Source organism: Grus americana, chromosome 24 (assembly GCF_028858705.1).
Source record: "Grus americana isolate bGruAme1 chromosome 24, bGruAme1.mat, whole genome shotgun sequence".
NCBI classification, from domain to species: domain Eukaryota; kingdom Metazoa; phylum Chordata; class Aves; order Gruiformes; family Gruidae; genus Grus; species Grus americana.
In genome coordinates, this window is record NC_072875.1 from 7674477 (window position 1) to 7696077 (window position 21601).

Below are 21601 nucleotides of genomic sequence, written 5' to 3' on the forward strand. Positions count from 1 at the left end.
CTTTGCCCCGGCGTGGACCCGGCCCGGAGCTCAGGGGGGCCGTGGGGGGAAGGGACCCCACTTTGGGGGCGTGGCGGCAGAGGGAAACTGAGGTACAGGGCGGGGGGGAACCCCCCGAAAGCCCCAGCGCAGGAGCCAGAGCTGGGGTGTCACGGGCACGGCCCAGGGACCCCGGCACAGGCACGCACAGGGACATGGGGACACAGTGGGGGGGCCCCGCTCCCCCCGACCCAGCATACGCCTGCGCTCCCCTCCCTGCTGTGCCACCGCACGCTCACACCCGGCCCCTCGCGCCCCCGGCTCGCTCACGCTCACCCCCTCCCGCGTGCGGAGGCACTCACCCTCACACCCCCCACCCACGCTCACCCCAAACCCCCCCTCAGCCCCCCCAGCCCAGGAGCACCCGGCCCAGCCTCACCAGGACCTTTATTGGAGCTCCTGACACCCCCATCCACAGGCTGCAGGGACCCCCCGCACCCCCAGTGCCCCCCCAGGGGCAGAGGGGACCCTGCGCCAGGGCAGGCACCGCTCAGCCCCCTCCTGGGGGGGGACGGACACCCCCAAACCCCATCCCCCTGGAGCCAAGCACCCCGCTAGCCCCCCACCCCAGGCCACTCATCCCCAACACACGCCCCAGGGGAGGCTCCACGATAAATAAGCTTTTAAATTAATTAAATTAAATGCCCCCCCTCCGAAGGGCCCCAGCAGACCCCAAGGCCAGGCACCCTGGGGTGACCCCGCTGGGGGGGGGGGGGGGCTGTGGGGGCAAGCTCCCGCGCCAGCGCTAAGGCATGGGAGGGGGCTGCCCAGTAAAAAGAAAACTTTAAAAAAAAGGGAGGAATTAAATACTGGGGTGGGGGGAACAGGGCAGCAGGGAGGCAACGTGGGCCCCCAAAGGCTCCTGCTCCCTGGGGGGGGCTCCTGGACCCCCAAAATCAGCCCCTCAGCAGGGACCTCGTCCAAACAAAAGGAATTAAGGGAAAGAGAAAGCCCAGGGCAAGGGCTCCTGCCCCCCCTTTGCCCCCCAGGCCCGCTGGGAGGGAGGACCCCCACCCCAAAAATCCCCTCCGGGTCCTCGGTAGCTTCAGTGTGTCGGTAGGAAAAGGCGCCGGCCATGACACCACGGCCCCACGGGGCTCCCTGCGCCCCCCAAGAGCCACCGCCCTCCCTGGGGGGGGACCCGCGGTCCAGCACGGACCCCCCAAGCCCCATCCCTGCTCGCTCCATGAGTCCCAGGACGAGGAGGATGCTCTGCCCTCGCTCTGCTCCGGCCGTGCCGGCGCCGTGCTCCCCCCTCCACGTGGGGGGGGACGCTGTCCCTGCGCAGCCCCTGTGCCCTCAGAAGTAGGTGAGGTTCTTGACCAGTCCCAGCTCCAGCATCCGCTTGATGGCCACGGCCTCGTGCGAGACGTTGTGCTCCGACGCCTGCGGGACGGGGAGCAGGCGGTGACACCAGGGCCACACCAGGGCAAAAAATGGGGGTAATGTAGACAAAAAGTGTGGGGGGGGTAGATACTCACCGCCATGGATTTGAGCGTGATCTGCTCATAGTAGTGAATGGTCTGCTTCTTGTTGGCCGAATCGGGGTAGCCGAAGCCCGCGATGTGCACCAGGTCACAGAAGTGCAGCGCCAAGGTGATGGCCAACAACCCCGTGGTGGGTTTCTGGGGGGATGAGGAGGAGAAGCTGCACGTGGAGCCATGGCCACCCGTAAGCTGCACAGGGGTACCAGGAAGGGTATCACCCCTCGGGGGGGTGCAGGGAGCCCCGCCATCCCCACCCCTTACCTGTTTGACCTTCCGTGGTTGCTTCATGGGGAGGTTGAGCAGTTTAGCAGCAGTTACTTCCATGTAGTAAGGGTTGAGGATGCGCACTCGCTCGGGGTTGGCATCCCAGATCAACGGGGGCTGTTTCCAAAACCCTTTCCGCACCTACGAGAGGACGGAGATGTCCGGTGCTGTCCCTATAAGGGAGGTAGGTCCCTGGGGTGGGGTGGGATGAGGGTTGGACACGGTTCCCCACCACGTTTACCCTCTTCTTGTCGTTGAGGATGGCCTCCATCCACTGGAAGTCCATGGGTTTGAAGGGCACCAGCACCAGCAACGTGTCGGGGTTGTTCTCCGTCCTGGGGTTGAAGTGGGCTGACTCGGGATAGAAGAGGCGCATGGTGGTCTTGGAGCCCACATCCTGCTCGTAACCATGGACCGGTGCATTGTTCAACCTTGGGGGGGACATGGGGACATCAGAGGCATCGACCCCATCCATGGTTGGCAGCGGGGAGGGATCGGTGGGACGGATCGGTGGGGCCTTACCTGATCACAACGTCGTACGTGTTGATGGTCTCCCCCATGGAGCTGTTGCGGAGCCGGTGGCCGTTGCCCACCACCGCGCACCTCCGGCACTTCAGGCTGCGAGAGAAAAGCCCCGTCTCAACCAGCCCTGCTCTGAAACCGCGGTGGTTTTAACCCCCAAGGTGGGGTTTGACCCTGCATTGTCCAGTCCACAAAGCTTCCCATGGCCCATCCACCATCCCTGGGTCGCAGAGGTTCATTTCACCAAATCCTGGGCCCACAACGTGCACATTTCCACCCCCAACAATGACGAGAAAGAGAGAAAAGCCCCCAAACCCACCCCGGCGTTACCTCTGGATGCTCTCAGGCAGGGAGTAGTGGGTGATGGACAGCAAACGCAGGAGGACGTCTTCTGCAAGGCAAGGGCGAGGAGAAGATAAGCGAGGCGGCTCCTGCCCATCGCCCCATCCCTGCCAGATCTCCTCCTGCCGTTAATCCCAGCTCCCCCCAGCCCTGGGCAGATAATCCTGCGCTGGGGCTTAGTAAAGCCTGGCCCACCCCAAACCCCTTTTATAGGGACCACACGTGCCCAGGGCAAGTAGGTACGTGCTGCAAAGTCTAAAAAATTAAAAAAAAAAAAAAATTAAGCAAACAACTTGCTGAGAGGGAAGAAAAAAGGAAACGGTCTCACCATCCCCAAAATAAAGGGATGAACCTGCAGCTGTTCTCAAGAAGAGGCAAGCTTCTAAAGTGGGGCAGGACAGACAGACAGAAACCCCAGCGAGCGCTGCTGAGGCTTACCGCTTCCTTTCGTGCCATAGGGCAGCTCGTAGAGCGACGGCGTCTTCACCCAAAAATAGTCCTTCAGCTGCAAGAAGAGCGGGTGGTCCCTCGTGTAGCTGCCGAGGAGCAAAGGGCCGGTGAGAGCGGGACGAGGGGGGTCCTGGGGGCCGTTCTGGCTCCGTGTCCCCCATCCTGGCTCCCAATCCCAATACTCACTTCCCGATGAGCTGCGCCGCTTTCTTTTCCACCTCCCCGAGGGGACACATCGTCTTGTTTTCTTGCACAGGGAAATAAAAGCTGTGAAGGAAGAGGTTAAAAAAAAAAAAAAATTAAACCACGATGCCTTCTCCTCTGCAGCCCCCTCCCAGCAAACGGGGCTCCGGCACCGCCGTGGTGGGATTCAGGCCGTGCCGGCAGCGCCAGGGATAGTGCCGGCCAGGTTTTGGGGTTTAATCGCTGGGCTTGCCGCCTTGCATCAGAAGAGGTCTCTCTCGCCCTGCTCATAGACCTCACGTTCTCTGCTTTCCCCATCTCCATCAGCATCGCCGGGACTGGGAAGAAAACAGGGTTTTCCCTTCCTCCCGGGCTCAGAAAAACACCGGCGTTCGCCAGAAACCCCACAGAGCCCGACTGCCAACGTGCGCCAAGGGGCAACCTCACATCGTGTCCCCCCTCCTCCGGCAACAGCCGGGGCTGCTGCCACCTCCCCGGTCCCCCAGGATCCGGCGAGACGATGCTCCGGCATCCCTGCGTGGGACGGACGGGAGGATGCCGCCTCCCCGAGAGTGAAGAGAAGGGCAGGAGGTCCTTTAAATTTTAATAAAAGCCACTCACAGCTGTATGTACCTGTCTTCCCGGTAGATCGAGTACCAAACCATCACCAGAAACAGCGCCAGCACCCCGAGTATCTTCCCTCCTGTGTGCCCAGAGTGGGGGGAAAGAAAAAAAAAAAAACAAACCCACCATCAAGCCGGTACCGGGGGTTTGGATAATCGGATGTTGGGGACCTGCAGCCCCCCCCCAGGGACGTCCTGGCAGATCCAGGATTGCGGAGCCGTGCCCAGCAAAGCCCAGGGAGCGGCAGGGGCCTGGCTGGCATGGTCCGTCCCCAAGAAGAGGAGCGGCTCCGAGATGGGCCCGGGGTGGTTTTGTCCCAGCTCCAAAAGCCACCGTGCCGTTTCCTCCTGCCCGCCTTGCGTCAAAGGCCACACAAACACATCCGTCTTTCCGGGTGCCTCCGCCGCAAAGCCCGAGGGCTACCGGCTGCCCAAGCCCGCAGGTTCAAGGACCCCGAAAATCACCCTCCCCGCCGCGACTTCGCCCCAATACTCCACCTGCCAACTGGTGTAAAGCGGCATCCTACCCCCAAAGCCCAAATTCCACATGTAAATCCCCCCGGGACCCCCATCCCAGCTTGGGAAGAGGGAGACGGGACCCCCCCCACCGTGGGACTCACGAGACTTGTTGATCATTTTTATCAGCAGGAGAGGCATCAGGCGAGGGCCGGAGCTCTCATCGCGGCTGCCGCCGGTCACCTGGAGCAGGAAAAGAGGGAAAGGCATCAGAGGAGGTCAAAACCCATCGGAGCCACCCCCAAAAACCCTGTCCGAGAGGCATCGCCCCCCGCTTGCCCCATCCACACCTCCGGATGAGTGGGTGCGAGGGTTCCGCAGGGGATTTACGTCTATTTAAAGTCACATTTCTCTGCCCCGCAGCCGCCAAAGGTTTGATTTATACGGAGTTTATAAAAGCCAGGCAAGCAGCCGCAGTTCCCAAGGAGCCCCGGCCATACAGGTTAAACACCGAAATTCCGAAGGAAAAAAGTGAATTAGAGGAAAGAACGAGCCCCCGGAGGGGTTTCAACTGCAAAACCCCAAAGCACCCAAATCAACACCCAAGGCGATGACTTTGGGGGGAAGATTTTAAGCCCAGCCCTGGCTCAAGCCACCGCAGGTACGAAGCCAACCGTGCCGCCACCGCCACCGAGCCGGGCAGAAAGGACAGGAGCAGCCGAGCGGGATCAAAGCAAAGAACATCACGTACTTGGGGAACCTCCAACACCTTCGATTCACCCATCCCGGCCCGGGGAAAGGGGGACGCCGCAAGCTTAACGCACGCACCAATGCCGGCTGGGGAAGCAGGGCGACTTTTTTCTTTCTCCGAAACCTCTCGCTCCTGGAAAAAGAGCCGTAGTCGGATCCACCCCATCCCGTTGCAAAACAACCAGGGTGGAAAATTAACTTACCGGGTGGGAGAAGTTTTGGAGTACACGGGAGACTTTGCTCCCTGAGGATGAATCCTCCTCTAAGCCCGGCTCAGTTAGACTTGGCTTTGCTACCACGTAACCGAGCTGCTCCCAGCTCCGGCTCAGCCACGTCTCAGAGGAGGAGAGGGCGAGGAGGTGTTAAATGTCAAGCCAAGAGGAAAGGTTCACGCCCGGGCTGGGCGATGGAAATCCTGGTCTCGGGGATTAGTCACCTTGTTCGGGGGGACACCCATCTCAACACCCCACCCTGCCTAACGAAGCACCGTTGATGAACCCGGCACCCGGCACCTGACAGGGCCATATCAAGAATGAGTCAAGAGCGGCAGCTTTTGGGGCAAAACATATCAAGAAAGAGGAGGAACGGGACCAAAGCTGGTCCCGCGAGAGCCAGGCTCTTCCCTTCCTCATCACCGGCTCCCAAAATTAAAAAGGGCAGGAAGGGCAATTAATTAAAAATGGCAGGAAGGGCAATTAAAAGGGAATTAAGGGCAATTAAACCATGCTACGAGCAACGGGACGGGATACAAAGCAAACAAAACTGCGTCCGTTTGACAGCCAAGCAGAGGGATGGGGACCGGTGAGGTGGTGCCCTGGGAAAGCACCCATGTCGTCCCCCCCCGAACCACTTCTCCTCCGTAAAACACGGACGTAAAACACGGACATCAAACCCCTTCCTGGTGAATCATGCCGGGCTCGGCCCCGCCATCGCCTGGGGACCCCAGGAAGGGGAAGCAAAAGCTGCCCCCCCCCACCCCGATTTACACCCCGGCTCTCATCCACCATCGCTATTTCTGGCTCTGCGAGTCGCTCCCGGCTTGGGAAGGAACGGGAAGATTAAACCCAGGATTGCGTCTTCCAGGGTTGGAACAAACAGGGATGAGGAGCTGGGGGGGTCTCGCCCCTTTATATTTGCTTGAAAAAAATAAAATTAGGGGAAGTAAAAAACAGCTTGTGTCTTCTCATTTGGTATTTCTTCCCCTAGCAAAACTGGCCACAGCCAGAGGCCGGCGATGCTCCTCGGGGGCCTGAGCACCCCCGCTCGCCCAGGGCTGGGGTGCTGCCAGGCATCGGGACCTGAGTTCAGCACCAAATTCAGCCCCCAGCTCTCTTCTTGGGTGCCAAAACACCCAGCCCAGCTTCCCACCAAACACGCTTTGCCCCTCCTGCCAGCTTCAGACACTGGGAAAATCCACTCTCACCCCCGGTGTTTGCTTTTACATACCAGCTTTTTTTTTCTTTTTTTTTTTTTTTGAAGGCTTTATGATCTTTTCCCAGGCTTGTACGCACAAGCTGGGCCTGATGCAAAACTTATCTAAGACAAACAGTTGTTAATCCCTGAGGAAAACAAACGTTATTTAGTGAAGCGTTCAGAGAACGCGGAGCAAAACAGAGCACACCCAGGCAAAGGTGCTTTTGGAATTAATTCTCCCCCTCCAAACCCTGCCTTGTGCTACCAGATCTGCAACCCAAACCAGAGCGGCTGCTTAAAGCGGGGAAGATCTGAACTCCCCCCCTGTCCTCACAGAGCCGATGGAGGGAGGGATGCTAAAGGATCCTGCATCCCCCTCCCGTGGGGCAAGATTCGGCTCTCGCCCCTCTCATGGCAGGGTTTGGTCCAGGGCATCACCTCCCCAGCCAAGCCCCGCAGCTGGGGGGAAAGTCCCGGGCGGATTCAGCTCCCCACGCTTGGAAGAAGCGACCCAAAAAGCCCCTCTCTTTGATGTCTGAGCAGCGCACCTCCACAGCACCCCCGGGCTGAGTGTTATCCCTGCATAAATGAGTTAAAAGCCCTGCCACGTCTTCACAGGCAGGTCTCCCCTTCTCCAAAATAAAATAAAAAAAAAAAAAAAAAAGAGCCCTGTCTCTGGGATGCTGCAAAGCTCCTCGCCAAGTTTCCCCGTCTCCCTCGGATCCAGAGCAGGGTTTCACCTCCCAGTTTCACCGCGTCCCAGGAAAGCCCCCAGAGCAAGCGATTATAAATCCCCCCCGCCCCATCCCAGCGCGGGCGGACGGTGACCACAGGCACCCGCTGCCACCCTGGCAAAGCGCCCGTGGGCCAGCAGACCACCCAGAAAAAGCTCTCGGCACTTTTCTGTTTCCGTGGTACCGCACGGATTGGGAATCCGAAGCGTGACACACCTGTCCCGTGCTCACACCATCCCATCCCGCGCATCCCCGGGGCACGGAGCCGCCCGAGGCTCGGTCCAGCTTCCCTGGCCGAGAAGGACGCTCGTCAGAGAACGAGCATCTCCGACGGTTCGCCTCCCCAAACACAACCCCCCATGCATTTATTTTTAACTGGAGCAGAGCTGGATTTCAAGGGATCCCGCCCGAGGACGGGATGCGCTGGCAATCCCTCGGGATTCACTCCTGGCAGCGGGAGCCGAAGGGAGACAGCCAGCCGGCCAGGCGGGACAGCACAGACCACCCCCCCGCCCCAGCCTTCCGGGCACGCAGGGCACAGCAGGATGGATCCCGCACTCCGTTTGGAGGACAACGACCAGGATCGACCCCCAGGGAAGCAGTTTACAGCCCCGGGATCTCGCAAGCCCCCATCCCACAGGTTTTCTCCACGCGGTAGGGCTGGGATTGCCGGGGGAGCCTGGCAGATGCCAGCGTGCCCCCCACACCGGCTTGGCCGCATCCCACCTTGGCAAAACCATCGCGTGCCGGAGCCTGAACGCAACCTGGGAGGTGGCCGGGGGCGATCCTCCGGGGAAAGCATCCGGCCAACTCCAGGCACTGCCTGGGCTTGGCAGAGCATCAAAGGTGCCCAAATCCTCCGCCTGGCATCCCAAAGCTTCCTTGCCCTGGCTGCTGTGAGCTCCAGGTGCTCGGGGATTTTTATTATTTATTTTTTTCCAAGCTGGGAAGAAAACCGAGACCCACAGAGGGGAGAAAAACCTCGCGGGATTGCTAACGACCACCGTCGCGAGCCCAAAAGGCAGCGGGGTCTGGATCTGATCCCCTCCAAGGGACCGGGGATGCTGTGGGTGCAGGCAGGGCTGCCCGCACTAGCCAAAAAAAATCAGCAGGGCAGAGCAATTGCAAGAGCAGGACCAAGGGGATGCAGAAGGTCATCGGGACGCGGCAATGCAAAAATCAATCCCGTTCAACGCCAGACATCGCCCCGTCGAGGGCGCAGACAGCCAGCCCGTGCCGCCAATACCCCTGTTTATCTTCTTCTAAGAGCCCTGTAAGTCACTTTAAAGGAATCTTAATCACCTCTTAATAGGAGAGGCAGCGCCATTTCCGTTGCCCGTGGTATCTTAGGCATACACAATAACCTGGCCAAAGATTTATGATAGGGAAAAACCCCCCTTCATTGGCATGTAAGCCTTAACAAAACATTTACCCATTACGAGGGTGCAATTTTAGAGGTGGCAACAGCAAATAACCTCAGGTAGGACAAGTATTTCCACGGCAGCACGTCCCCAGAATAAATCCGGGCTGCTCCCGCCTTTCCGCGGCACTGTCGGTTAGTGCTCGGCACGTGCTTGGGAGCTAAAATCCGACTCAGGCCGGCGCTGCCACCATCCTCTCCTTTCCCATTATTTTGTTTTTCATCCCTGCAGCAGGAAGAACACAGGGATGGGACCCGAATCCCTTCCTACGGCCCCAAAACGCCAGCTGCGTGGGTATACCCGAGCATCCCGTGCCTCCGGGGTAACCCCATGCCACCAAAGGAGCTACAGGGCTCCTCCTCGGCACGTTAGGCTACGTTCTTATAAGTTATATATTATTATTTATATTCTATAGGTTTAATCACTCTCTTCCTATTTAAGAAAAGAAAATACAGACCCTTTCTCGGCAGACGTGGCTTGCTACAATCCGGAGGTTATAGCCAAGCTGCCGGAGGAGAGCTGAGCCGCACCACGCTAACGAGATGAGGGTGGGCACCCACCGGCGACCATTTTATACCCGTGGGATTTCACCGCCGAGCCCCTGCCGTCGATCCGGCCACCCCCTCCTCCTACCTGCCCCGGCCGGTCCCCTATTTGCCACCGCCGTCACCTTGTTGCCGTGTTTACTCACCGGCATCTTCATCCTCAGGGACCGCCCGGGGATGCAGGCGGCAACAGCGAGAGCGGCTTTGGCAACGCAGCTTTGCACCCACACTTCCGTCTAACACCCCCCCCGCCCCCCCCAAAAAAAAAAAAGAAAAAGCAGCAGAAAGGAGGGGAAGATAGCAAGCTGGGGGGGTGAAGGCAGGGTGAAGGCAGCCCTTCCCCACTGCCTGCTCCCCCGGGAACACCCACTCCATTACAGCGGGGAAGCAAACGGGCCGGGGAGGTGAAAACCCAAACCATCGAGGTGCTCCAGCCTGTCTCCAACCCAAGCGATGCCCAGATTCAACCCCACCTCTCCGGGAAAAGTGGGGGGAATTAAGGGGTCTCAAGCCCCGGGGCCAAGTTATCCTGAGGGCAGCTGCCATCCCCAGCAGCTTTTGACTACGGGGGTCTCCTTTTGGGGGCTCAAAAGCCGCTTGCCCAGTTGCCGTGCCCTTTGCGAGGCTCCAAGCGCCACCTTAAGCCCCCTGGCCGCAGCAGCCGTGCGGTTTCTCTGCCGTTTCCTCCACGCCTCCTGTTTGCACCAGCAAACAAGCCGGTTTTGGGGCAGCACAACCCTCAGGGGAACCTCACCCTTGAGCTCGAGTCCTCCGGCCCTGAAACCTCCGGGGTGAGGCAACCAGATGGGTTTACACACACACACACCCTGTCCCTACGCCGGAGCGCTTGTGCATCCCCCTGCCCTCTTGTCCCACGTTCAAGGCTGTGGAGGAAGTATCCAGAAAATAACCCGCTCCATCGCTTTGCACCCCCAGCGTCGCCTCGATGCTCCGGTAACCCCACCGGCCACGCCGGGAGGACGACACTCGTCTCGGGGAGACCTTTTCCAGCATTCCCGGCAGCAGGAGAGGCTGAAGCCGGTCCCCGTCGGGGCGGCAGTAAGGCGGCAGGAGGTCATGGCTACTTACGGTCCGTCCTCTTGGTCCGGGCAGAGCAGGCAGGAACTCGGCGGGCTCTACGAGGCCATCCTCTCCTCCCCTGGCAAAGGGAAAAGGGAGAACATCCTCAGTGCCACGGCAACCCACACCAGCAGCGCGTTGGAGCGCTCCCCTCCGCAGCCACCCACCCTGGGAGGATCCAGCGGATCCCTACTGATCCCCCCCAGCACCGATGGGGAAGGGAACCAGCACCAGGGGACCGGCAGACGGGTCCTCACGGAGCCATCACGAGTGTCGCAGGGAAGGTCTGCGCTCTCGACGAAGCCACCCACCTCCTCCAGGGCTGGCAGCACCCAGGGCTGGGCTCCCAGCTGCTTTTAAGGAGGAGGAGGAGGCACGGCGGTTCAGAGCCCGGACCTCGCCACAGGTTTCCCCAACGCCTCTTGGCCTTTCCCACTGAAATCCCCCCGGTGACTCACTTGGATTTTTAGGAAGCAGGTGATGCCTTTTCCCAAGGAAAGAGGGATGCAGCCCTGCTTATCCTGGGATGCTCCGCAGCTCTCCTGCCCTCCCGCGCAGGGGATGCTCCTTAACCCTACGTCTCCAGCATCTCTTCCCCCAAAACTTTCCAAATTGTGCATCCTCACTCAGTGCTGCAATGTCCTTGTGATTTGGGGAAGGAAAAGCCCTGCTGAGGAGCTGCTGTGCGCAGAAACCCCTCTGCCATGCTGCCTCTCAAAGAAAAACCTCTCTGTGAGGGCAGTTACTTTGCATCCAGCTTAATTACCCCAGCTAATGAGCAGCAGGGTGGGTGTGATGAGGAAAATGAGTTGGCTAAGTGAAGTGAGCCCACTGCTGTCTCCGTTAGCAGTCAGCTTTGCTCTTCCTCCCATGCCCGTGGGACGGAAGGAGTCATGGCTCTTCCCAAAAAACCCTGTGAGGAACAGTCGCAGCCTGGTTTGGTGCAAGGAAGGGCAAAGCAGATGGGGAGGGATGGCCTGGATGGGACCAGCAGTGCTGTCTCCACGGCTGATGCTCAAAGCCTGGCAGAGAAATTGCTTCTGAGGGGAAACCCTGGAGGGCAGGGGGTTTCCTTACCCCCCTCCAGCTGGGAAAAGCAAAGGTGAGAGATGCTGGGGACCACCAAGCCGGCGCAAGCCTTCCCCAAGGCATGCTTTGCTCTTAATTTTGTGTTAATTTTAACAAAGAGAGTGCGCGTTCCCATGCCAGGGATGGGGAAGGAAACCACCGAGCCTCTCTGAGGTGCTTTGTCCTGTCGTTGGTGCTGGGTGCTTCTCCCCAGGGACTAGACTTTCCAGAGATGCCCTGGGAGGATGAGGGACAGCTCCATCCCTCGCTCCATCCTCTCCCACCTCCACCGTTTGCTGGGAGGAGCAATTAAACCAGAGGGCTCGGGGCAATCAACAGCCAAACCAAATGCGTCTGGGGCTGCTCTGCAAGTGCCCAGAAAAAATTCACCCTCCTGCACCAGGGGCTTTCCAGCAGCCCTGAATCCATGGGAGCATCCAACATCGCCGCTGACGAGGAGCCTTTTTCTTTAGAGTTGCGAATTATAGGATTTGCTAACGAGGTTAAACTCCCCCTGGGGAGCTCCTGCTAAAGGCCTTCATGGCGCAGCACCAGCCCGTGCCCGTACAGACGAGGATGAGGATGCTCAGAGCTGCCTGGGGGTGGGCGAGGGGATGCCTCCCACCCACAGCATCCTCCCGGGTGGATGCTGCAGCCCCGGATCAGCGGGAGACGCGATCCCTTACAGCACGCGGGGAGGATCCGAGGGCTGGCCTGAAGCTGGTCTTTCCAGCTCGACTGGAAGAGGCAGGAGCCAGATCGCTGCCGCCGGTGTCCCCAGGATGGCTTCCCAGCCTCTGAGCAGCCCCCCACCGCCAGCCGATGCAAGCGGTCGTTCCCAGCCCAAGGTCCAGGAAAAAAACCCCCATGGCGGTTCAGGCGTCTGCCAGGTCGAGAGCTGCTGTCTGCACCGCTCGCCGCAGGCGGCTCAGCCCATCTGGCAGCTGATCCCAGCAGGAAATGAACGTCCCGTATCCCAGAGCCCTCAAAAAAAAAAAAAAAAAAAAACCCTTAACCAAGCTGAATTTCGCTCCTTTTTCCTCCCCAGGCTCCCAGCGACACCACCTGCCTCAGTTTCCCCTCCTGCCTACCAGCTACCGCCTGCATTTAAATAGCGATTTCCAAATTCAAGGGAGGGAAAAGACACCTTGTGATTTGAGGGAGGGAAAAGACACCTTGTGCTCTGCCCACCTTCCCCAGCATCTCCCCTCCAGGATGCTCGTGGCTTTGGGCGGAAGAAAACAAAAACCCAACGGCCGCCTCCCTTCCCCTCTTAAAGATTAAAGCCAGCCAGGATCAGTCCTTCGCGGGGCTCGGCCCCGGTGCGGGAGCATCCCCGGGGGACACGGGCATTTTTGGGACTTGCACAAGCAAGAGGGGACACGCGCGGCGCAGGGACGAGCCGGCGAATCCCTCCCGTCCATCATCGTCCCCCCATCACGGACCGGAACCCCCCGGGGGCTGTTAAAAAGGAGGAGGGGGGAGATGGAGATGGCGTCTCTCTCCTTCCAGCAGCCAGACCTGAAGCAAGGCAGCCGTCCGTCCGTCCGTCCGTCGGCGCTCCATCGCCGGCGCCGGTCCCCCTCAGTTAAAATTACCTCCCGAGGCGGGAGAGAGCAAAAGCTGGGCTGGGAGGGGAATAAAATCCAGGTGAGCTCATCCTCCTCCCCCGGAGAAACCGTCTCCACTTGGCACGAGCGAGGTGTTTCCAAGCCCGGCACATCCCTCACGTCACCCCGATCGCTATCGCCCCGGGACCGGGAGCTTGTTCATTCAGCAGGTATTTAGTGGGAGTTAATCCAACCGCTTCCCGACCGTCCTTCGGCTGAGCCAAAGGTGTAATTCCGGGGGTGGGATGCGATCTTTCGGTAGAGGTTTCCCTGCCGGTCCTCACCCCAGCATCCCGGCGGATGCTCCCTGGCCAGGAGAGCACACAAGAGCCGCGCCAGCAGAACCCTCATCCTCTACTCTAGCTGGTTTTTTCTATTAAATTAATCACTTACTACATTTATTAAATTATTTTATTAAAATATTAATTAAAAAACAAAATAATTTAATAAACCTTTTTCTATTAAATCTCCAAGAATGGGAGGAAAAGCAAAGCTACCCAGCCAAGCCGGATTATCCAAAGCAGCGACCAACCTAAAAATAAATGACCGCTATTTAAGGACAAGTCTCCCATGGTAAACCTCCATCCCCCCCAAAAAAAATAAAAAAAGAAGAAATAAGCACGAGAAATAAGCACGAGAAATCACCACTAGTTCCAGGCTGGGGTGTTTAGCATCACCCATCAGACAAAAAAGGCCTATTTTGGGTTTATTTCTTAGCAAAATTCCACGCTTCTAAGAGCAGAGCATCTCCAGGCTGAAAGCTGCTGATTTACAGACATCCCGCGCGTTTAGGCGAGCCAAGCAAATAAATAATTAAGATTTAAATATGCGTTTGCATAATACAGATAATCTGTCAATTTAACTTGTAAATGCAGTTGGAATTAAGCAGCGACTTTGTTAATTAAAGTAGCAAAGGGGCCTGGGAAGCCCGAACTCCATGGCAGAGGCTGAAGGACCGTAAGGATGCTAAAGCCGAATTTGCGGGGGGATGCGGGGGTTTGGGGCAGGTTTTCTCCTCCCCTTCCCCTAACCCGCTGCCAGGGCACCAAACTCTTGTCTTTACCCCTATTTTTATTGCAAAATCTGCCCCCCCCTTCATCAGGAGCCGCCTGTACCTTCCCGCCCTGCCTGCACTGAAAGCTCTAAGAGCTGCCATTGCCCCCCCCCTCCCCGATAAAAAAAAACCCCGCAGCAGCAGAGAGCCTGGGGTCATATTTTTGAGGACAAATTGCATACTTTTTGTTGCATAAAGAGCATGCTTTGAAAGTTCCTGGCCACCCTCGGCTGCCCCCACCCCAAATACCAGAGCTCGCTACCCAGACCCCACCTGGGAAGGAACCTGTTGAGCCCGTATGCGCACGAACAGACGGCTCTTTGTGATGATTTTTTTTTTCCGCTTCTATTTTTTGTTTTGAAGTGGCGCTGGTTATCATACAGGGATGGGCCCGAGGAGTTCCAGCGGATCCCGATGCCTCGCTCTCGACTTCAACCCAGCTCAGGGAAGGCAGCATCACATTTAACCCCTAAAACCCTTCGCTCCCTTTAAGTTTTTGACACGTCCCACACCCTGGTCCTCCTTCAGTCCTGCGTTTTTCCCCCTTATTTCTCACTTTCCACCCCATTTTTGCCCACCACGCCCCAGCACTCTCCTCCATCCCCAACCCGGGTGGGTTTGGATCCATTCTCGTGCCGTGAAATCCCGCCCCACGAACCCCACGCCGGGGGGGAATCAGACAACCCGACGGCCGCGGAGCAGCCGGGACGGGGTTTTAATGCCCAGAGAGGGGTGTTTTCTTATCTGCCGCGGGGATGCTCGCTGGCAGCATACACCCAGCACCAGCAAGCCCCAGAGCAGCAGGTTTGCAGGTTAAAGCATCCTCAACTCCCGCTCGATGCTTTCCTGCCTCAGTTTCCCCCCGTTTCGGGGCTCAGAGAAGCTCTGCCCGGTTGGCAGCACAGGCAAGGGATGCAGCAGGGACCCCAAGCCCCAAACTCCACCCCAGCTGGGGGTTTTTTGGGGGGGGGTTTTAAAGGAAATTAAAAAAAACCCACCCGCTGGAAATGTCGTAAGCGGCTCAAAACCTGAGGCCGGGGCTCCGGTTTGTGCAAGTTGCAACCTCTGGGATCCCGCTCTGGTTAAAAAAAAGTTGAGGCTCAGCTGACTCAGCCCTGCCGGATATCGGGATGCCGAATCCGGCCGGGAAAACTTCGGCAAGGCTGCCGGCAAGCTGGGGGAGACATTTTGCAAGGGGAAGAGCCGAAGCGGGAACGGCATCTGGAAGCGATCGGAGGCGAGGAGCCTCTCCCAGGCGCAGCAGGGAATTCCAACAGCGTGAGCTCAGGTTAAAGCCTCCTTCACAGACCCAGGATTAAAAAAAGAAAACCCAAACTTCAGCATATATATTTTTAAACCTGCAAATACCGAAGGAAAGGAAGCCAGCTCCCCGCTCAGTCCTACCTGGATGCAGCTTTGTGATCTAGGTTGATTCTGATTTGCAATTAAAAAAAAAAAAAACCCCACAAAAAAAAAAACCAAAGAGGAGGAGAAACATCTCCGTAGATGTGTTGATATAATTTTACAGGCGTGGTGCCGGGATGAGAGTCCTCCCCCAGCACTGTGTTGTTTAAAATAGCCTTGCTGTGCATTTTGATGCGTCCCTGCACCGTCCATCCCAAGGGACTGCCATATCCCACCTCCGAGCATCCCTCACCAGCACAGGCTGCATCCCACAATGCTCCTCGAGTGGCCCAGGAGCATCCCAGCATCCTCGGGATGGCATGGAAGAGCTGATGGAGGATGCCATCCTAGCTTAGACGGAGCGGTCCTCCACCCCAGACCCCCTCCAGCCATCCCTGAGCCCACGGGACAGGGACCAGCAACACCCACGGGTGGCCAAACCCACCCGGGACACCCCGGCAGAGCACGTGCCATGCTGGGACGGTGACCCCGGCCACCCCCGCATCTCCGCCGTGCCCTTTCGCATGGCCAGCACGTACATACGCACCTTAAAACCAAAACTACCTGACGGCACGTTAACACCCACATCGATATTACATAAATAACTTGCGCGTAATTAATAGAAACCACCTGCATGGCGGCTCGCGTGCTCAAGAAGTCCCGAGCATCCCACCAAAGAGATGTCGGCAAACCTGGACCGTGTCTCTTTGTGACAGAGCAATTTATCCCAGGACAGGATCCACGGGAGATGTGCGGAATCCGGCTCCATCTGTCAGCACCTACCAAATCCTGCTCCCCAAAAATTACCGCTTTGGCTGCACCACGCCCCGAAGCAAGCACTCGCCCACATCCTTCCCACCTCCGTCGCTCCCACCCACCTTCCCAGCGGCTCGGAGGTCACCATCCCACGCCGCTCCATGGCACGGCAGAGCCGGACCAGCCGGGAGCAGCATCCACCGCAGCTCGGCGGCCTCCGGCAGACGGCAAAACACATCCTGGAGAGGAACCGTGGCCCACACCAGCCCGAAACCACTCCAAGCATCTGCCGGTCCAAAGCAAATCCGGGATGGAGGGAGCTCCTTCTCCGGTTTCGCTGTTCCCCACAGGCCAAACCCATTTCTCCTTCTTCTGAGGAAACCTTCCAGCCCAACCCCGGTCACATGCAAGGGGTCAGCAGCTGGAAACCAGAGAGATTAGCAAGAACTGGGCTTTTTTTCTTTTTTTTTTTTTCCCTCCCAAGAAGACGTCGGATTTTCCTAGAAAAAGCTCAATAAACATGAGGATCGCAGCCGGAGGAGAGAGAAGCCACCGGTGTCCAAGCACAAGAGGGGAAGAAACACCCAGAAAAAAAAGAGAACCGGAAGTTGCAGGGAGAGGTGTGAAAGCATCAGATCATTTCCTTTTCTCACTGCAAAATCAAAACTGCTTGTGCAAGTGCCCCAACGGCATCGTACAAGAGTCACTGACTCCAGCCCGGGGTGGGGAGAGCAGGATGGGGTCCCCACAGGGATGCGGGCGAAATCGGGATGCCAACCCGTGCAGGAGGAGGACCACATCCCTACTCCTTATGCAGCCATCATGCTACACCCAGAGAAAACAACCAAAAAGGGAAAAAAAAATTACCTTTAAAAAAAAAAATTATAGGAAAAGCTCTTGAGAACAAGATTTCTAGCCTGAACCAGCTCTGAAATACTCAGCCCTAAAGCGACAGGACCGGCACCTTATACAAGAGAATAAGCAATAGAATATGTAGGATTTAGAGATATCGCCAAATAATTAGTTCTAATTAGCGGGATTCAACCCGAGAATCGCTGTCGGCCAAACGCCCTGACAACAGGGAGGTGGAGAGGGCCTGGGCTGGGCATTCCTGCGTCCTGCAGCCTGGCACCCACCTCGGATGTCGGCTGCAAGCATGGGGATGGCACAAGCTATAAAACTACAGGCTCGGAGACGTAATTATGGCTGTTTAAAAGGGACTTAAACAGATGTTTCCACTCCACGGGTGGGTTTTCGACTCCACGGGTGGGCTAGGGACCAGGAGGATGCTCTGGTCGCTGTTACGGTCCCAGCTCTGGAAGAGCACAGATCTCCATGGTGGACATCCCTTAGAATTAGCGTCGACAGACAGTTCCTCCTCTTATATTTACATTCTCCTTGCCCCTTTACATTTGCCCTTGGCCCCTGTCCTCACGGGGTTCGGTGCATCGCTGTAGCTGTCGCTATTAAATCACTGCCCGGAGCTGGAGGAGCAGGCAGCCCTCTAACGATGCAGATAATTAAACGCAAGGGTTCGGGAGAGTCCAGCAAAGCGTGCCGATCCCACCCTATAGCTTATAATGATGTTAGGAGTTCGTTATAGGTTGGCTATGTCATTAGGAGCCAGGAAAAAGAGACCTCACGCCTGCAGGACAGCCAGCACCAGAGATGGAGGAGGCATCTCCTCGGATAGGTGCACCTCCGAGTCCTCTGCTCAAAATCCTGGCTCTTCCCAGGCTGGGATCTGGCACGCGCTACGGAGAGCGGCGATGCAACGCAACGGGAGCTGCAACGCACTTTGCAGAGTTGAAACGCAAATTGACTGCGGCTAGAAGTCCCCGTGCATCCCCCCGCACGGCCGATCCCTGACCCCAAAGCTCCAGCCCAAGAGCAGCGACCGGCACGGAACCCCCCGCCTGCTCCAGCCTCTTCGCTAAGCAAAGGGAGAAGGTTCACGCACGCTTAAAATCCTCGGCTCCGTCACCAGTCCAGGGTTCTGCCCTGCCCGGGGTGTCCGTCCCGTGTCACTCTGTCCTGCCACTCACCATGGAAAGCCTGAGCAGAGGCAGGTGGCAATGCCTAGGTAATCCCTCTGCTCCATCACCATCCTCTTCATATCAGAGAGCGGCCGGAGGGAGAGCCCGGCAGAGAAGTCAGCCAAATTCAGCAGGGCTTTCCCAAAAACTCTGCCGCGAGACTTTAATGAGCTCGTCTCACTAAGAGATGGGAACCGGAGTCAGCAACCCACCGGGCATCAGGACTGCGCGGGCATCGCTCTATTAACCCGGTGGGGAAAGACACATCCCACGCGTGATGTCCAAGCCAAGAAGTACGAAAAAGCCCCCAGAGGAAGATTTTCCTTTGTTCTCCGCTCCCCAGAACAATAAAACCCCATGGGCTCACCCTGCCAAAGACCTGGCATTGGAAGATCAGCAGGGCAAAGTCCGGCTGGTCCTTTTTCTGCTGTCTTAGGGCAAGCATCCTCATCTCCCCCCGGGAACGAGCCCGTCCGGTGGGAGAAGCAGCACACGCGATGGGTTGGGATGGGGTTTATCTGCATCCTCTGCCGGGATCCCGCTCCCGGCAGCTCTATCCCCACCGGGATCGGTCCCTCCTACTCCTTTGGGATCACCGCGCTACCGGAGAGCATCTGGCAACCGGTCAGAGGATGCTCGGGGGTGGGAAAAAAACTCCCCACGCTCAGACCACTTAAATAAATCATCCTCGGCCCGCACCGCTGCGAGAGCAATACCGTCCTGAGCCGCACACGGGGCACGTCCTCCCTTCCCCGGGGCCTCCGGGAGGATTTTCCTTTCCTCGCACCGGCACCCAGGCGTTAATATCGCACATACCCATCGAAACAAGCCCCCCGCACGCTACCGGGAGATGCCAGAACCTCTCTTGCCGGGGGGTCTCGGGGTGGGTTCCCGTGGGCAGGGGCGATGCCGAGGGCCGGTTTTCCCCAGCCAGACGCAGGGGTTTGGTTTTGTTTTGCCGGGGATCGGGCGGCAGCGGCCAGAAGGGCATCGCAAGAGCCGGGGCTTTCCTCTCGTCGCTGCCCGCGCACGCCTCGCCACCTGGAAGCTCAACCATGCTCAGGCACTAATTAATTACATTAATTTAAAAAAAAATAATAATTGGGGGGGAGGGGGAGGAGGAAAATCAGAAATAAAGCCGCTTTCTCGCTTTGTGGTGTGTCGAGCTCGCCGAGGCATGGATGCCGATGCTGTGGGATGCACCGGTGGGGGCCCAAGCTTGGGTTAACGGGGGGTCCCCCCGGCCCAAATCCCCCCCCCCCCCCCCCCCGCAAACCCTGCCTGTGCACCGCAGAGCAGGCAGCGCTGCCTGTTCCACCGCCCTCCCAGCGCGGAGCTCCCCCATCCCGCCCCCTCCAGCACCCCCAAAAATAAAAAAAGCTACCAGGTTTTTTCTCTCCCCCCCCCCCCCTTTTGCTCAACCCCTCCAGCTCGCAAACCCCCTTTACAGGACACGGCGGGGCGGGGGGAGGACGAGACACGAACACGGGGGGACCCCCCCTCCCACGCTGCAGACTCACCATGGGGCGGGCGCGGGGGGGGCCGCGGCGGCGGGAGGATGCGGGGCGGGGGGGGAGCGGTGCGGGATGCCGGAGCCGGCCCGGGGATGGGCGGGCGGGGAGCGGGCACGCTTGCGCACAGCGCCGGGCTGGGCGGCCGGGGGGGAGGGAGGGATGGAGGGAGGGAGGGGAAGAGCATCCCGGGAGCTGGAGGCACCCGGGGACCCCCCATCCCCCGGCAGTGGAGAGGTGGGGACACCTACCCCCCCCTCCATACCCAGCGGACCCCCAAAAATCACAGCGGTGGGCTCAGCCCCCCCCGGCACAAATCTCCCCCCAGATAAGAGCAGCTCCCAACACGTTTTGGCGGGGGGGGGGCAAAGCTCTCCCCGCCGGGTTCACGCCGTGCCCCCATCGAATCCGCCAGCCAAAGCACCACCGGACGATGCGCAGAGGTTTGGCTTAAAAAACTCAATATCGGGTTTGGGGTGGTTTTTCCCCTGCAGAAATTAATTCCCACCGCAGGAATGCCCCATGCCCGGCCATCTCCCGTGGGGTTTCATTTCCATCCCATCATCACGATACCCAAAATCAGCAGCCGACGCCTCGAGGTTTTTATTTCCACGGTCCAAAATCCATCCCTCCTGCGCCAGGGTGGGGTTTTGCCAATCCCTGAGATAATTACGGATATTAATGCTGATTTTTACATGGGAAATAACGTGAAATATTGGCTCCGGTAGCAGGCAGCTTGTTGCTGAAGGCAGCAAAGTTTATTCCCCTTTACCAGGCTGGAAAGGAAGAGTTAGCGGGAACCTGGAAGGCACCAGCCCCTTTTGAAGACCGACATGTCCATCACCAATGCTATTAATTGATAAAATACTCGTTGAGCTGATGGCTCCAGTATTGCCAAGGCTAATTGAGCAACCGTATCAATATTTGAAGAGCATCCTGGCTTTGTCCTTCAACCTACCCAGGATGGGGTTTCCTTGCCGGTGAGATGCGAGGTAAGAGGGCAGAGAGTTTTACCCTTGGTGACAGGCAAGCTCGCCATAATTAGGTTTTAATTGCCACCAGCTCATACAATCCCGGGGTAATTATTGGGGCCGCAGCTCAGCGGGGGGGAGCTGGGATTTGCTTGAAGGATATTTAGACCCTTCGGTCTCTTGGGTTCCCCTGCTAGGTTTATTGCATCTGAAAACAATAAACAGTATTCAATAAAACTCCAGCAATAATAATGCATCCCAAATGTCTATTTTTACCATGCCCCCAAGACAGAATATTAAAAGAGGCTGCAAAGCTTCACTTCCCAGGATCTTCTCGGTCTCCAGCTCCCTCCCGCTGGCGATGGTTGGATGGTTTTGGGGTGATGGACTCCATCCCAGAGCATCCCACCATGGCAGCATCAATGGGACCAAGAGCAGCAGAGATGCAGACGCAGCGTCAGGGGGCTGCTCCAGCTCCACGTCCCCACTGGAGCCGCCTTGCCCGGATCTCCACACCGAGAGCTCTCAGCGCTGCGGCTTGAGCTTCACCAAGGTTTGGGGAAACTTTAGTGATCCCATGCCAAGCAGCGACCACCAGTGGTGTCCACCCTGCAGGAACCTCAGGACGTCACAGTCGTGCGTCCGCGGGGCGGGTACGGGGTGCCTGCCTTGCCTCCTCACATCTCCTTGGGTCACCCATCTCCCAAGGGACCCCTTGGGTGGACCCAAAGACCAGCAAAGAGCTTCCAGTGGCCACTGCGGATCCAGTAGACGACATGACCGGAAAATACCGCGCTTTGCAAGGGTATTTGCTGTCTTAGCAGAATGCCACGAGCGCTTGCTGGATAGTTAGTCATCGCTAATGACTACGCCCTGCCCTAA

The 21601-nt window shown here is 58.0% G+C and overlaps 1 protein-coding gene across 18 annotated transcripts; it reads right to left on the reverse strand.

Annotated features, from left to right (window-relative positions):
• Positions 1-412: 412 nt before the first annotated feature.
• Positions 413-19845, reverse strand: ST3GAL4 (ST3 beta-galactoside alpha-2,3-sialyltransferase 4). Of its 18 annotated transcripts, XM_054803222.1 has the most exons (14): positions 19758-19834; positions 12899-13005; positions 10319-10388; positions 5118-5249; positions 4531-4609; positions 3909-3990; positions 3291-3371; positions 3093-3190; positions 2643-2703; positions 2313-2408; positions 2032-2221; positions 1788-1931; positions 1521-1664; positions 619-1425 (listed from the first exon to the last, which is right to left on the reverse strand). In XM_054803222.1, exons 1-14 carry the CDS (start codon positions 19758-19760, stop codon positions 1339-1341), a joined length of 1374 nt encoding a protein of 457 aa, XP_054659197.1. In that variant the 5' UTR covers positions 19761-19834; the 3' UTR covers positions 619-1338. The 18 variants fall into 18 exon arrangements, with proteins under 18 accessions (XP_054659205.1, XP_054659210.1, XP_054659197.1 ...); XM_054803230.1 differs by lacking the exon at positions 12899-13005 and having other exon boundaries at positions 413-1425; positions 3921-3990; positions 19758-19820; XM_054803225.1 differs by lacking the exon at positions 5118-5249.
• Between the last annotated feature and the right edge of the window lie 1756 nt (positions 19846-21601).

Bases quoted from the DNA above. Each gene is read 5' to 3' on its own strand.
- ST3GAL4 (XM_054803220.1), bottom strand. From the start codon at position 16,562: ATGGGTTTGGCCTGTGGGGAACAGCGAAACCGGAGAAGGAGCTCCCTC. The intron at 4,610-5,117 runs GTACGTGATGTT...TTCCTGCTCCAG, and splicing joins AGGTGTTGGAGGTTCCCCAA to GTGACCGGCGGCAGCCGCGA. The intron at 2,409-2,642 runs GTAACGCCGGGG...TTTCTCTCGCAG, and splicing joins CTGCCTGAGAGCATCCAGAG to CCTGAAGTGCCGGAGGTGCG.